This window comes from Pagrus pagrus (assembly GCF_965226575.1).
Source record: "Pagrus pagrus genome assembly, chromosome: 1".
In the NCBI taxonomy this organism is placed as follows: Eukaryota; Metazoa; Chordata; class Actinopteri; order Spariformes; family Sparidae; genus Pagrus; species Pagrus pagrus.
The window spans coordinates 35,425,557-35,438,910 of record NC_140185.1 but is presented as its reverse complement, the minus strand read 5'-3'; the positions used below and the strand labels follow the sequence as shown (position 1 = coordinate 35,438,910).

Below are 13,354 nucleotides of genomic sequence, written 5' to 3'. Positions count from 1 at the left end.
GTGATGTTGGGCCAGTGTGAGGAGCAGCAAAAGGCTGATTTGTGTATGTATCCACAGTCTCACAGTCCATCCAGGCCATCAATGAGGCTGTGGAGCAGGGAGATCAGGCTCAGACCCTGGCTGCTCTGCGCAGCCCCGGAGCTGGACTGTACGGTGTCACCTCTGAGTGTGCTCAGACCTACCAGGACGACCTGACCAAGATCAGAGAAGGGAAGAAGGCAGAAGGTGAGGACACAATTAAGGATGAATGTACTTATCACAGTTACTGTCAGTAATGTACATTTCTGATTAAACTTGGAGGAAGGGGAATAAAGGTGCTGCAGCAGTGGACAGTGTGAGAAAATGAATATGTTTTATGAACATTAAAAAGTAGTATGCACCTGAAAATGAGCTTCATATGGGGTCTTTAGGTTACTCTTATGGCTGCACAGTTAATTTAAATATGATTGAAATATGACAATATCCAAAAAACAGTAAAAACATCATTATAATAAAGTACTGTAGTGCTGCTGGGACGCCCTGGTCTTCAAATCTTCTTCTCCAGATGTAAGAAAACTCGACAAATGTAACATCATCAAGATTTTTAGCATATCATGCAGCTGTTGTTACACTCTTTCACCTGATGAGAGATAATTTACTCTCCAGATTTAGTTCTAGCAGCTTTATTTTCAAAATGCAATGACCTGCTTTCTCAGAAAAAAAATTAAAATCATCCAATATTGTAATTAAAAATCATATTTTCCGAGAGATGAAGGGCTCTACCTGCTGCACTGCACCACTAAATGAAGTTACTGTCCCAAGTTGAGCCTCCATCTTATTCACTTGCACTCTCTAACGCTGTCTGTCCAGGTGATAATGGCAGTGAGTGGGTGAAACACTGGGTGAAGGGAGGACACAACTACTACTTCAACCTGAATACCAAGGAGGGCACCTGGGTGGAGCCAGAGGGCTTCGTCCAGAACAACACCCAGCTCAACAAGGAGGACATCCAGGTAGGCCTCTGTCCCTGTGCAGCGCTGCGTGAACGGAGCTTTTTTTAAACGCCACGTTAAACTTGTTTTATTCTTCCCGTCAGTCGGTGGTTTCCGGGGTAACCACAGCCTACAATCGAGAGCAGCTGTGGCTGGCCAACGAGACTCTGATCGCCAAGCTGCAGGCTCGTTGCCGCGGCTACCTGGTGAGAAAAGGCCAAAAGGAGAGGATGGACTTCCTGTCATCCCAAGACCCAGCTGTTACACGCATACAGGTGAGACGAGTTTATACGTCGAAACTTCTGTCAGCAACAGAACTTTATTATTTTATTGATTCTTAATGGTTTTTATTCTCAGGCTCACTGGAAAGGTTGCAAACAGAGGAGGAAGTTCAAAGACCGTAAGCAGTACCTGAAGGACCACAGTGACGAGGCTGTCAAGGTAAAACTGTTATTTTATTTGGTAACTTTTTACGAACCGATGAAAAATACTAGTTCACGCAGGCATTTCCATTTTATTTTACCTCTGCACTGATTTATTTTTAAAAAAGGTCGACGTTTCTGAGACTTTCTTGATAAAGATCTTTAAATGTGTGCAGGAATTACTTTTTTCATTGGACTTGTTGTCTTCAACTCCTCTTTTTAATAATCATCATTAATTAATGCTACATTTGCTTTTAATCAACACTGTTATCAATGAAATGCTTCATAAACGTTTTATTTCATGTTTTATTGTTAAGTTGCAACTGATGCTTATAATACTTAGTAAACTGTTAATGAATACTGTGTAGTTCATCTGTAAATATTATTTGGATTATTAGGTTGCAACTGATGTTTATAAACCTTTACAACGGCTTAATAAATGTTTTATAAAGCATTCTATTGTTTATTAACAGTCATAACACTAGGTAATGAAAATATAAGAGATGTTTGTACAGAGACCTCGTGAGAATTTTGCTAATTTTCTTCTACGCTGTCTGTATTTTGTCCTCATCAGTCGTGTAAACGCCGTCCACAATAAGGGATTTGTTTTTGTCCTTCTCAGATCCAGTCGATGGTTCGGATGCACCAAGCTCGTAAGAAATACAAGGATCGTCTAAAGTACTTCCAGGATCACGTGAGTGTTCGCTGCAGTTGTGGACAATTAAAACGAACCGAGATGAGTCATTGTAAATGTTGCGTCACAGTCATTAGGATTTAAAAGTAAACATATTACACTGTCGTCTAATGAGGCTTTAAATCACTCTGCATAAATTTCCCCTGACACATCCGCTGACATTTCCGCCTCGTCCTGCGGGGTTTGAGCCAGGCAGATGGCTCATTTAACACTCTGACATGTGTTTAGTCATTTCCACTCTGACTCACAGTGGATTCCTGCGGTCTAATGAAGACTATTGATCAACCAAGTGATTGCTGTTTTTATATTGCAGATCAATGAAGTGGTGAAGATTCAAGCTTTCATTAGAGCCAACAAGGCCAGAGATGACTACAAGACGCTCAGTGAGTAGAATCCCGACTATGCTCTGAAATGATCTCCAGTGTTGGTGTTCGCTCGACTCTAAAAATGTCCTTCTTCACGCAGTCAGCGCTGACGATCCTCCGATGGCGGTTGTGAGGAAGTTCGTCCACCTGCTGGACCACAGCGACCAGGACTTCCAGGAGGAGCTGGAACTGATGCGGCTCCGCGAGGAGGTGGTCACCAACATCCGCTCCAACCAGCAGCTGGAGAACGACCTGAACCTGATGGACATCAAGATCGGCCTGCTGGTGAAGAACAAGATCACCCTGCAGGAGGTGGTGTCCCACAGCAAGAAGCTGACCAAGAAGAACAAGGGCCAGCTGTCCAACATGATGATGATGAACAAGCAGAGGGGAGGCCTGAAGGCCCTCAGCAAGGAGAAGAGGATCAAACTGGAGGCCTACCAGTACCTCTTTTACCTGCTACAGGTAACCGCTCTGTCCTTTGAATGCTCTGTCTCTGTGAGCCTGTTTACAGCTGACATTTACACACATCATAGGAGATCTGATCATCTGTGGGCAGCTTTCAGTACGTCAGCTCACACCAGGCAACAGTCTCTACTGACATTTTGTCATCAGATCTTAGTTCTCCACTTTCTAGGCAAACAGATACAATGTTTTTTACATAAACAAAATAATAACTTCACATATAACATATGCCGAACTTTTAATAAGGTCCATATTATCAGGAACGTGTTGAAGACATTGTTTCACAAAGTGTTTTAAGTTTCTTTCAACTCAACAGCTCACAAAACTGAGCATTTTTTTAATGGAGTCTGGGGACTGACTCCACAAGCAACAACGAGGTAGCTTTTATTGATTACCATTTACTGTATTCTAAAAGATTTGACATGTTTGCCATCAATAAAAAGTCCTCTTTCATAAATTGAGTGTAAATGGTGAAATCAGGTGAAACTGTGTTCAAACAGCTGCTAAATGATGACAGGTTAGACACAGAAACTTTTTAACAAGGAAAGAAACAACGTCATGTATTGCACTTAATGCTGAATTTACGAGAAGGCTCAGATGATTAACAATTTGCCATGGCTGTTTCGAAAAGTTTACCAAGTCTCTCCTCAGTCAATAACTCTCAAAATTGCACATTTTTTAAGGGATATGGCTGTTACTAGTTCAAGAAACTACATAAATAATTCAAGAAACACATCATTTGCATCAAAGTCAATCAAAGAGAAAGCGGAAGCCTGCAGCTCGATACCGCTCGAATAATCTTTAACCACATCTGTGCTTCCTTCAGACCAACCCCACGTATCTCGCCAAGCTGATCTTCCAGATGCCACAGAATAAATCCACAAAGTTCATGGACTCTGTGATCTTCACCCTGTACAACTACGCCTCCAACCAGAGAGAGGAGTACCTGCTGCTCAAGCTCTTCAAAACTGCCCTGCAGGAGGAAATCAAGTGAGAAGCAGACACTGAAACTCAGCCGGTAATCGTTTAGATGAGGCCCGGTTCATGAACACACAGTAAAATGTTGCCTTTAACAACCGTCTGCAGGTCGAAAGTGGACCAGATGAAGGAGATCGTCACAGGAAACCCGACGGTCATCAAGATGGTGGTGAGTTTCCACCGAGGTGCGCGGGGGCAGAACGCACTGCGGCAGATCCTGGCACCCGTCGTCAAGGAGATCATGGATGACAAATCGCTAAACATCAAGACGGACCCGGTGGACATCTACAAGAGCTGGGTCAACCAGATGGAGACGCAGACCGGAGAGGCCAGGTGAGCTAATGACAGCACAGTCAACAGACCGACAACAGTTTTCCATTCTTACTTATTTCAAGAATCAGACCAATAAATAGTAATAAATATCTAATATAATATCTAATATAAAAAAGTTTATACTATTTTTAGCTTGTTTTTAACTCTTTATGTAGATATTTACTACACTATACTGTAATAATAGCAAATTCTCAGGGAAAGTTTCTATCTGCTCCAGAGGCTGAGACATAATGCTCCTTGATGCTCCCTCTCTGAGAGCACCTGACCGGCTGGAGTTCTGCACACTAGTAAAGTAAAAAATAACATTTTTAACATCGATGTGCCTCATTTTCTCCATCTCTTTCCGTCCCGTCCTCAACAGTAAGCTGCCGTATGACGTGACTCCGGAGCAGGCTATGGCCCACGAGGAGGTGAGGACGAGACTGGAAGCCTCCATCAAGAACATGAAGACCATCACTGACAAGTTCCTGTCGGCCATCATCGTCTCAGTGGATAAAATCCCGTACGTGGCTCACTTATAGCGTCAGTCTGCGTGGACAAGTCGGCTGTTTATTTCCTCAGTCTAACTTCGTCCGTCTCTCACTGTCTGTCAGATACGGGATGCGTTTCATCTCCAAGGTGCTGAAGGACACCCTCCATGAGAAGTTCCCAGATGCTACCGAGGATGAGCTGCTCAAGGTTTGTATCTTTAATGTTTGCTCCATAATTTTGTGATAGAAAACTGTTGAACACTGTGTGAACTGATCCTTTAGTCCTGTGCTGGACCTCCATAGCTCCTCTTCACTGGCCACTTCAATGAAAGCAGTTTCTCTCTTCTCATCTTCCGCCCGGCTCTCCTGTCACTGTTTCTTACATGAATCTTTCCCTTTTTTCTCTGCTCTTTCCGCCTTGCCATCCAGCTGCAGCCTCTCTGTCGGGGTGGAGGTGTCCTCCCTCTCTCTGTCTGCTGACATTAAGGCGAGTCATGCATCTCTTCTGGCTCTCCTCCTTTTTTCCTGCTCGAGCTGTGTGTGCTAACACGTTCAAGAGCTTCCCTTCATTCTGCAGTAGCACCCATGAAACCCTTGAACCTGAACTCAAAGTTAAATTAAAATAATCTCATGTTAATGTCTGCAGTCCTGCATATACCAGTATCTCAGCACCTTTGAATACAACTCAGTTTCTGTCTCAACAGTGAGACTAATAGAATAAAGTTACGTCTGATCATGATAATTGATAACTGAGGTTGTTTTTGTGTTTCAGATCGTGGGGAACCTCTTGTATTACCGCTACATGAACCCGGCCATCGTGGCACCCGATGCCTTTGACATCATCGAGGTGTCGGCGGGCGGCCAGCTGACCACCGAGCAGCGACGAAACCTGGGCTCCGTCGCCAAGATGCTGCAGCACGCCGCCTCCAATAAGATGTTTCTGGGAGACAACGCCCACCTCAACCCCATCAATGAATATCTCAGCGCCTCCTATCAGAAGTTCAGGTGTGATGTTTGTCATTTTCCACTTTCTTTCCTTTTTCCTCTCGCGTCTGTCCTGGTTGTTTAACTTCACCTTCCTCCGTCACAGGCGATTCTTCCTGGCAGCGTGTGACGTTCCCTCACTTGAAGATAAGTTCAACGTGGATCAGTACTCCGACCTGGTCACCGTCACCAAACCTGTCATCTACATCTCCATTGGAGAGATAATCAACACTCACACAGTGAGTCTGGACCACATTACGTTTGCTGTCTTAAATCGCTCCCGCTGCATGCTGGTGCTCCAAAAGTGTTTTTTTTCCTGTCATGTTATCTGCAGGTTTTGTCTCGCATGACTAACAAACTGTACTTCTGTCCTGTTAGCTGCTGCTGGACCATCAGGACGCCATCGCACCAGAGCACAACGACCCCATCCATGAGCTGCTGGAGGACCTGGGAGAGGTTCCCACCGTCGAGTCTCTCATTGGTGAGTGGATTTGGAAGATCTTCTATATCACTCAAAGTTTTGCACAGAAATAATTCATTTATACCTCTAATTATGAGAGTAATTAATAACAGATTATGATTATTATCATCTGATCCTTTGAACTCGGTGCTCCTTCATCTGATTGGCTCTCCGTCTCATTCAGGTGAAAATCCTCTTCCTCCCGACGACCCCAACAAGGAGCTGATGGGCAAAACCGAAGTGTCTCTCACACTCGCCAACAAATTCGATGTCCCCGGTGAGGCCAACGTGGAGATGGACGCCAGGACTCTCCTGCTCAAGTGAGTTCACGCTACAGATTTCAGGCTGATTTAAAAAGAGATGAAATATGTTTGTTTTCAGAAGATTCACAGGTCGCTTTTATTTTTGTCTTTCCAGCACCAAGAGGCTCATCGTGGATGTGATCCGGTTCCAGCCGGGGGAGACTCTCACCGAGATCCTGGACTCCACAGCAAGCACTGAACAGGTCAGAAATGAGATTGAGGGTCAACAAAGCTACGACAGCACGCTGCTGATGTGGTGGAGTCACAATTTATAAACACTCACAGGTGCTAATGTTATGTTTATGCACTTAACATTAATAATTTAACGCCATGATTGCGGTAAACAAGCCAGGCCCTCAGCCAGTGACTCACTGTTTTTATCAGCTGTATGGCACAAAACAGGAAGAAGGTGTTCCACTTCCTGTCAGATAGGCTTAACTTAATCAGTTAAGTGCTAACTGAATTTTTAAAAGATGACAACACGCACCGGCCTCCTCTATGACAACATCCTCTTTCCAACAGAAGCAGCTGTGACATGGGGAACAGTAAACAACATTATAGCTAATGACACCATTGAAGTACCATTTACTGTAGGTGGAGGTTTGTCTTCATCACAGTGTCATTTATTTACTGCGAGTACTCCAAGTTATCATCATAGTGTATTTATGTACTGGTGGAGTACATGTTACACAAAGGTCGGGCAATTTAAAGGTGCAATACGTAAGAAATTTTATTGAAAACATTATTAAAAATTAACTTAAATTATCAACAGAATGCAAAGAAATAGCCAAAGAAATTATGACATTATGACTCTTTGTATTATTTTTGAGATATCTACTGGAGTTAGCATGCTAACATGCTAGCCACAGCCCACACTGGTCCAAAGCTTCTGTGCTAGTGGTGTAAACACCAACACACTCCCTGTAATCCAAGCCCCTAGTCCAGGCAGCTAGCTGCAGGGCTAACTAGCTGACGGTAGCTATCATTAACAGCAGTTACCGGTTATTCTAGTGATGTACTGCCCCCTGTTTGTTTTGGGTATGAATTCAATAGGATGCCAATTCTTACATATTGAACCTTTAAGTAGACATCAACCATTTCGAGATTTAATAATTTTTTTTTACTACTACTTTAATAAGTTACGAGATCGATATATCCGCTGATTTTTTTGCAATGATCCCTCAGATGTGGTCAAACATGTGACAAAACAGGGTTCAAGGTGATTTATTTGTTATTACTCAACACAAACAGAACATGCAGTGATTTAGGCCATAAACACAGAAACACGTGTCCGCCCGTTGAGTGCGACAGCTTGATATGAGATGTTGTGGACTGGACCTTTTAAAGATATATGGTTTTAAGCTCTTTTTATAGAAATGTTGTTAAACTGAACCTTGTTTCCCACGATGACAGGAGGCAGAGTACCAGCGTGCCATGCAGAGGAGAGCCATCAGAGACGCCAAAACTCCAGAGAAGATGAAGCAGGTCAAACCGGTGGTGGACGACAGCCTGACGCTGCAGGGCAAGAAGGACAAGATCAAGAGCAACCTGCAGAGGCTGGCAGAGCTCGGGAAGGTCGACCCCCAGAACCGCTATCAGGACCTGATCAACAACATCGCCAAGGTAAACAAACAAACAAACAGATCATCTCTGGGAGTGGACAGCTGAAACAACAGCCTCCGCACTGATTTATTTTAACATGATGTGCATGTGTGTTACAGGACATCAGAAATCAGAGGCGGTATCGTCAGCGTCGGAAAGCGGAGCTGGTCCGACTTCAGCAGACGAACACTGCGCTGAATTCAAAGACCGCCTTTTATAACGTTCAGATTGATTCTTATAATCAGTATATCAAGACGTGCATGGACAACCTGGCCAGCAAGGGCAAGTGAGTGACTTTTAATTTATAACTTTATATTAGTTCTGTCTTCTCCGGGTTCGGGTCACCACTAACATGTTCTGTTCAGATTTGATTCATTTTTGGCGGCATGTTTACGTCTACCTCTAAAGGTGAGTCGTGTAGGATTCCTGTTTACAGGCGACACAGCCCACATGTGTGTATGATTAGACTGCAGACAGACCTGTTAACAAAGATACACTGGAGGGTCTGCAGTGGCTGGGCCAAGTGTTTACATCCCAGGTGACGGGCCGGGCCGGGCCGGTGGTAGGGACCTGAAGTATCCCTCCCTGTAAGTTTGAGGACACCAGAAAGAGGGAAAGAGTTGAGAGCAGAAAACTGGTCTTAAATAATCTGTTTTTGTGTTTGGAGCACTTTTCTTGATTGCACCACATGTGCAAAAAAAAAAAAACCAGGACTGGGTCACTTGTGGCTGGCTGTGGGTCACAATGTTGATCCTCAAACTCCTGCTGGTTTTGAATTTGGACTTTAATTAGGGGCTGTTTTACTCCTGGAGTGCAGAATGCAATTAAGCACAGCTGCTGCCTGGTTCGATAGAAAACCAGCACTGTGGGTACAAAGGACCAGCATCCAAACCACAACACAGCACCTACCCTGTATGTGAGGCGTTTGTCAGTCAGAGGTGAAATGATCCTTAATTTTACACTGGACGAAAAATCCCGGACATCTGTCTTTTGTCTTCGCTGGGAAGGGGTACGATCAGCCTTCATGTCCAGGTCAAAGACTTACGATTGTTTATCGGCTCCACCTCCGATCGGCTGTGATTGAAACATGACACCCTGGACACGCTCATTTTTGCCCCATCAGCATGTTTTCCATCTGTCTCTGTTCAAGCAGCACTTAGCCGTTGCTCCATCTGCGTTGAGTTTGAAAGAAAGACTCAAGTACACAACTGAAAATCTTACCACAAAAGTATTTCTAAGAATAATACGAGATGCTGAGTGATGCAGCTCAGCTCTGAAATAGTGAGACTTGATACTGCGTGCTGAGAGACGGTATCATTTTGTACTGTACACGTGTCGCTGTCTCTCCTCTCAGGCTGTCAAAGAAACCGGGCGACAACAAGGCCAAGAAGAGTAAACAGGTTTCACAGAAATACACCGCCTCCCGCCTCCATGAGAAGGGCGTGCTGATCGCCATAGAGGATCTGCAGCCAAACCAGTGAGTTCTGCGCTCTGTCACTGAAAACCAGGACAGAAATATTGTGATACGTGGTCGTATCATTTATGTGATTGTGTTTTTGAGGATATTTTAAAATATCAAGATAGCCCTCGACATGTCAGGGCACATTAAACTGGAATATTAGTGCAGTAATCATTTGTAAACATCCTTTAGTAGGACTGTTGTCTTTCACTAAACCTCCACATTAATCTGACTCTTCCCTCCTTCTCACTCCTCACAGGTTCAAGAATGTTATTTTTGAGATTTCTCCATCAGAGGCTGTTGGAGTTTTCGATGTGAAGGCCAAGTTAATGGGCGTGCACTTGGAGACGTTACAGTTAGAATACCAGGTATTATTTCCTTTATATCTGCGTTGGTGCATTTTATAGGGACTGTAGGCTGTGATTTAATCTCTTGTGTCTTTCTCAGGATCTCCTCCAGCTGCAGTATGAAGGCGTGGCGGTGATGAAGCTCTTCGACAAGGCCACCATCAACGTCAACCTGCTCATTTTCCTGCTCAACAAGAAATTTTACGGGAAATAGAAAAAAGAAAAAAAAAAAAGGATAAAAGGGCTAAAGACACTGATTTCAACCACAAAACCCTCGCTGAGGGTGGCAGAAGGCCCTGACCTGAACCAGCCTGGCTTTCCTTCACATTCCTTACTGCACTTCTCTTACGTGCCTATGCAAATTTATGTGCATTATTTTTTATTATGTGGATCACCATATGTGCTTTACTCTTAATGGATCAGTCCATTGTGCGACACCACAGACGCTCGCTGGAGTCTTTTTCTTACTGTCTGTAACTGAAGCTAGGTCAGAGGTTTAAGATTTGTACGTTTTGCTTTAAATATTATGAATATCTTGTGCATGGGCTTTGATTAATTATAAAAAATGTATGTTTTATGTAAAGAGATCATGTTTTGTGTCTTTTCTTAGCTGTTAGTTTAGTTGCTCACCTGACTGATAAAGGCCAAAGTGCTAGCGTACTTTTCAGCGGGGCTGTAGTACATGAAACGATGCTGCAGATGAATTGGAAAGAAAAACTAAAAGTACAGTCCGCTCTCCTTCTTCACCATGTTTTATTTTGAAAACACTGTAGTTAAAGGATGATTTAGAAAAATGAAGATTAAGTCATTATGTCCTCACCCCCGTGCTGATCAGGTGAAGTCAGTGAAGTTTCTTGTCCGTAAAACATTTCTGGAGCTTCACAGCAGAACAGCGCTGCAGCTCCATACAGCTCGTCCGGCGTAATCCAAGTCACTGGAAGCCTCGAGATCCCAAATAGATTTTTTAAAGATGTTACACCCTTTAAGCGCTCGTGCACCGACTTCACACGGGGTGCATGCTAAAGCTTTAGCTTAACAGCTACAATGCAGATTTTGGCTTTAAAGGGGTGAAATAAATGTCTTCAAATCAATTAGGGATCTCAGAGCTTCCAGAGACTTGGATTATGCCGGATGAGCTGTATGGAGCCATTTTATATTTTGGGGGGTTTTGTTTTTTTACATTTAAAATCAAGTCTCCATCTACTTCAGTTGTTTAGCAGAATGCTGCAACGCTGTTTTGCTGTGAAGCTCCAGAAATGTCTTGTGGACTACGAAACTTCACCTGACTTTTCATCAGCACGCCGGCGAGAAGATAATGACTGAATTTTCATTTTTGGGTGAACTGCTCCTTTTAAAATAGTTCTCAGTTAGTTGAATATGAATATGATTGAGCTCTTTGGATTTGACCGACCTCAACTCATCCTAAACTCACACAAATATTCTTATATCTATGCAAATGTCTAGCACACATGGTATTTAACAATATTTGAAAAAAAAAACGTGCCATGCTCATATTGAGCTGTTGAACTCAAAACTTGAGGTTTTTAATTAAAAAAAAAAAAATTTGAATTTGTTGCATGATCATGACAAAGACACGTCACGCCCTCGGATCCAGTCCGTGCTGATAGAAACCGGCTCCGTCGTCTTTTCTTGACCAGTCAGAATGTCGGTTTGTCTCGGACTGGACTGGGCCGGGTCATGACTACAGCCCTGAACTGACCTGCTGTGCATTTCTGCTTTTTGGCTCTGAGAGACATTGCACTCCTGCACTTGCAGCTCACACAGCTGTGCAGATGTGCTCATTCATTGGCTTTCTCAGACGACTTACTGGAAATTACATTTCTTTACATCTCTCAAGGGCTGTTTATCTAAATGCTGAAACACAGATTATTGTCACCTTATAAAAATCAGTTTAGTTAACGTGTGTGTTAATCTGTAAAACATAGGATGGGATCCAGAAGTGTAAGATGGATATTGAGTACAGAGATATTTTTTTTTTTATGTCTTGTTGAAAATAACTCAACAAAGTTTCCCTTATTTATATTTTATGTTGTCAGTCCACATTGTGCCGTAGTGACAGATCATGTTAGTGAGCCTGAGGATGTGCAGTATTACAGTAACTATACATGTGAGTCCAGTAGATGTCACTCTACACCATCCAATTTTTAGTTATATGTTTATTGTATCAGAGATCGACTTATTATAAGAAGCCTTAAATTGAGATTCAACGCAGATCTTATTGAACCAGATGTTGATTTTCTGCCTCGTGTTAAAGTTGCCATGTTCAGAGGATGACACTGCTGGAGATGGAGGAGGCCGAGCTCTCTGTACATTACTTTCCCTCTCACAGTCCATTAAATGTATTTGACCTGTTTTAGAATAAAGCTCTACAGAGGCAACGTGTACATTGACTCAAGTACTTCTCACATACTTGTACTTCATTCTGCTTTGTATTTTTACTCCACTACATTTATTTAAGAGCTGTAGATAAGTGACGTTTGACCAACTTTACAGGAGAACCAAAACAAAACGTGCCCCGACTTTGTTTAATTCAATCTTAAACATTAAAACTTCATAAACATGTGGTTGATAATATACTAAATGATCAATATTATGACAATTATTGATTTAAATATATATATATATATATATATATTAAGTGCACTCGTGTCCTTTTAGCCGTAAGAAGTCATTCGAATCAGCTCCCTTGACTTTCTCTACAAAGAAGAAAACCTCACTAGAACCGATGGATCTGTATTTGAAACCAGGATTTGATTATAATCCAAAACATCTACTGAAATTATTAATTACTGCCTTGTAGTATTAAAGGAGCACTATGTAGTTTTGGAGAAGAAATTAAAACTCAAAATGTTCATATTTACAATATTAATGAGGTAATAATACAAAGTTTTTTTCATAAGTGAATAAACAAGATGTTCGTAGAGGAAAGGTGGCAGGGTCCGCCACATATAAACAAAGTTAAACAGTATGGAGAGCTGAAGTCACGGCCCATCCTTTGGACCTCATGGTACCTTAGGTCTGAAAGACATTGTACAGTCATCAATAGAGAGAGACAAATACATTTTCACTATTCAATATAAGTTAGGGATATTGGGGTATGGGTTCATGTATGCAGGTGCATGGATGTGCAATAAACTTCAGATGAAATGTGTCTTTATTAATATTCACAAAACACAAAATAAAAATTCAGATATGTTACAGAATAAACAATCAAGTGAAACACTGAAATATCCCAAACCAATGTTGAGTAGTATATAATGTTTGTCAATTTAAAAGTCATGTTCCAAGTCAATAAATCTCAGTTTGTTGTAAATAAAGTAAAATATCATGTAGTTTTGTGTTAAAGTGCTCACTGAACTACATCATCTCGCTCAACACACGTCACCAACAACAACATGGAGCCGACTGGGTACTAAAAAAGATGAAAATCACAATAAACCTTCTCATATTGACGACTACAGTTATGTGGAAGGAGAGTTTG

The 13,354-nt window shown here is 42.3% G+C and overlaps 1 protein-coding gene across 1 annotated transcript in view; it reads left to right on the top strand.

The window, feature by feature from the left end:
* The window catches only part of iqgap1 (IQ motif containing GTPase activating protein 1), a 45,373-nt gene extending 33,116 nt beyond the window's left edge, over positions 1-12,257 (top strand). Inside the window, exons 17-37 of the mRNA XM_084359696.1 lie at positions 58-225; positions 850-992; positions 1,076-1,246; positions 1,329-1,412; positions 2,016-2,087; positions 2,401-2,470; positions 2,553-2,917; positions 3,744-3,907; positions 4,004-4,228; positions 4,590-4,730; positions 4,822-4,906; positions 5,471-5,703; positions 5,789-5,921; positions 6,061-6,163; positions 6,327-6,462; positions 6,560-6,647; positions 7,858-8,067; positions 8,166-8,332; positions 9,401-9,523; positions 9,765-9,873; positions 9,953-12,257. Coding sequence (XP_084215822.1) covers positions 58-225; positions 850-992; positions 1,076-1,246; positions 1,329-1,412; positions 2,016-2,087; positions 2,401-2,470; positions 2,553-2,917; positions 3,744-3,907; positions 4,004-4,228; positions 4,590-4,730; positions 4,822-4,906; positions 5,471-5,703; positions 5,789-5,921; positions 6,061-6,163; positions 6,327-6,462; positions 6,560-6,647; positions 7,858-8,067; positions 8,166-8,332; positions 9,401-9,523; positions 9,765-9,873; positions 9,953-10,066 — 3,104 coding nt within the window. The 3' untranslated portion in view covers positions 10,067-12,257. The remainder of the gene's footprint in view (positions 1-57; positions 226-849; positions 993-1,075; positions 1,247-1,328; positions 1,413-2,015; positions 2,088-2,400; positions 2,471-2,552; positions 2,918-3,743; positions 3,908-4,003; positions 4,229-4,589; positions 4,731-4,821; positions 4,907-5,470; positions 5,704-5,788; positions 5,922-6,060; positions 6,164-6,326; positions 6,463-6,559; positions 6,648-7,857; positions 8,068-8,165; positions 8,333-9,400; positions 9,524-9,764; positions 9,874-9,952) is intronic.
* The last annotated feature ends 1,097 nt before the right edge of the window (positions 12,258-13,354 follow it).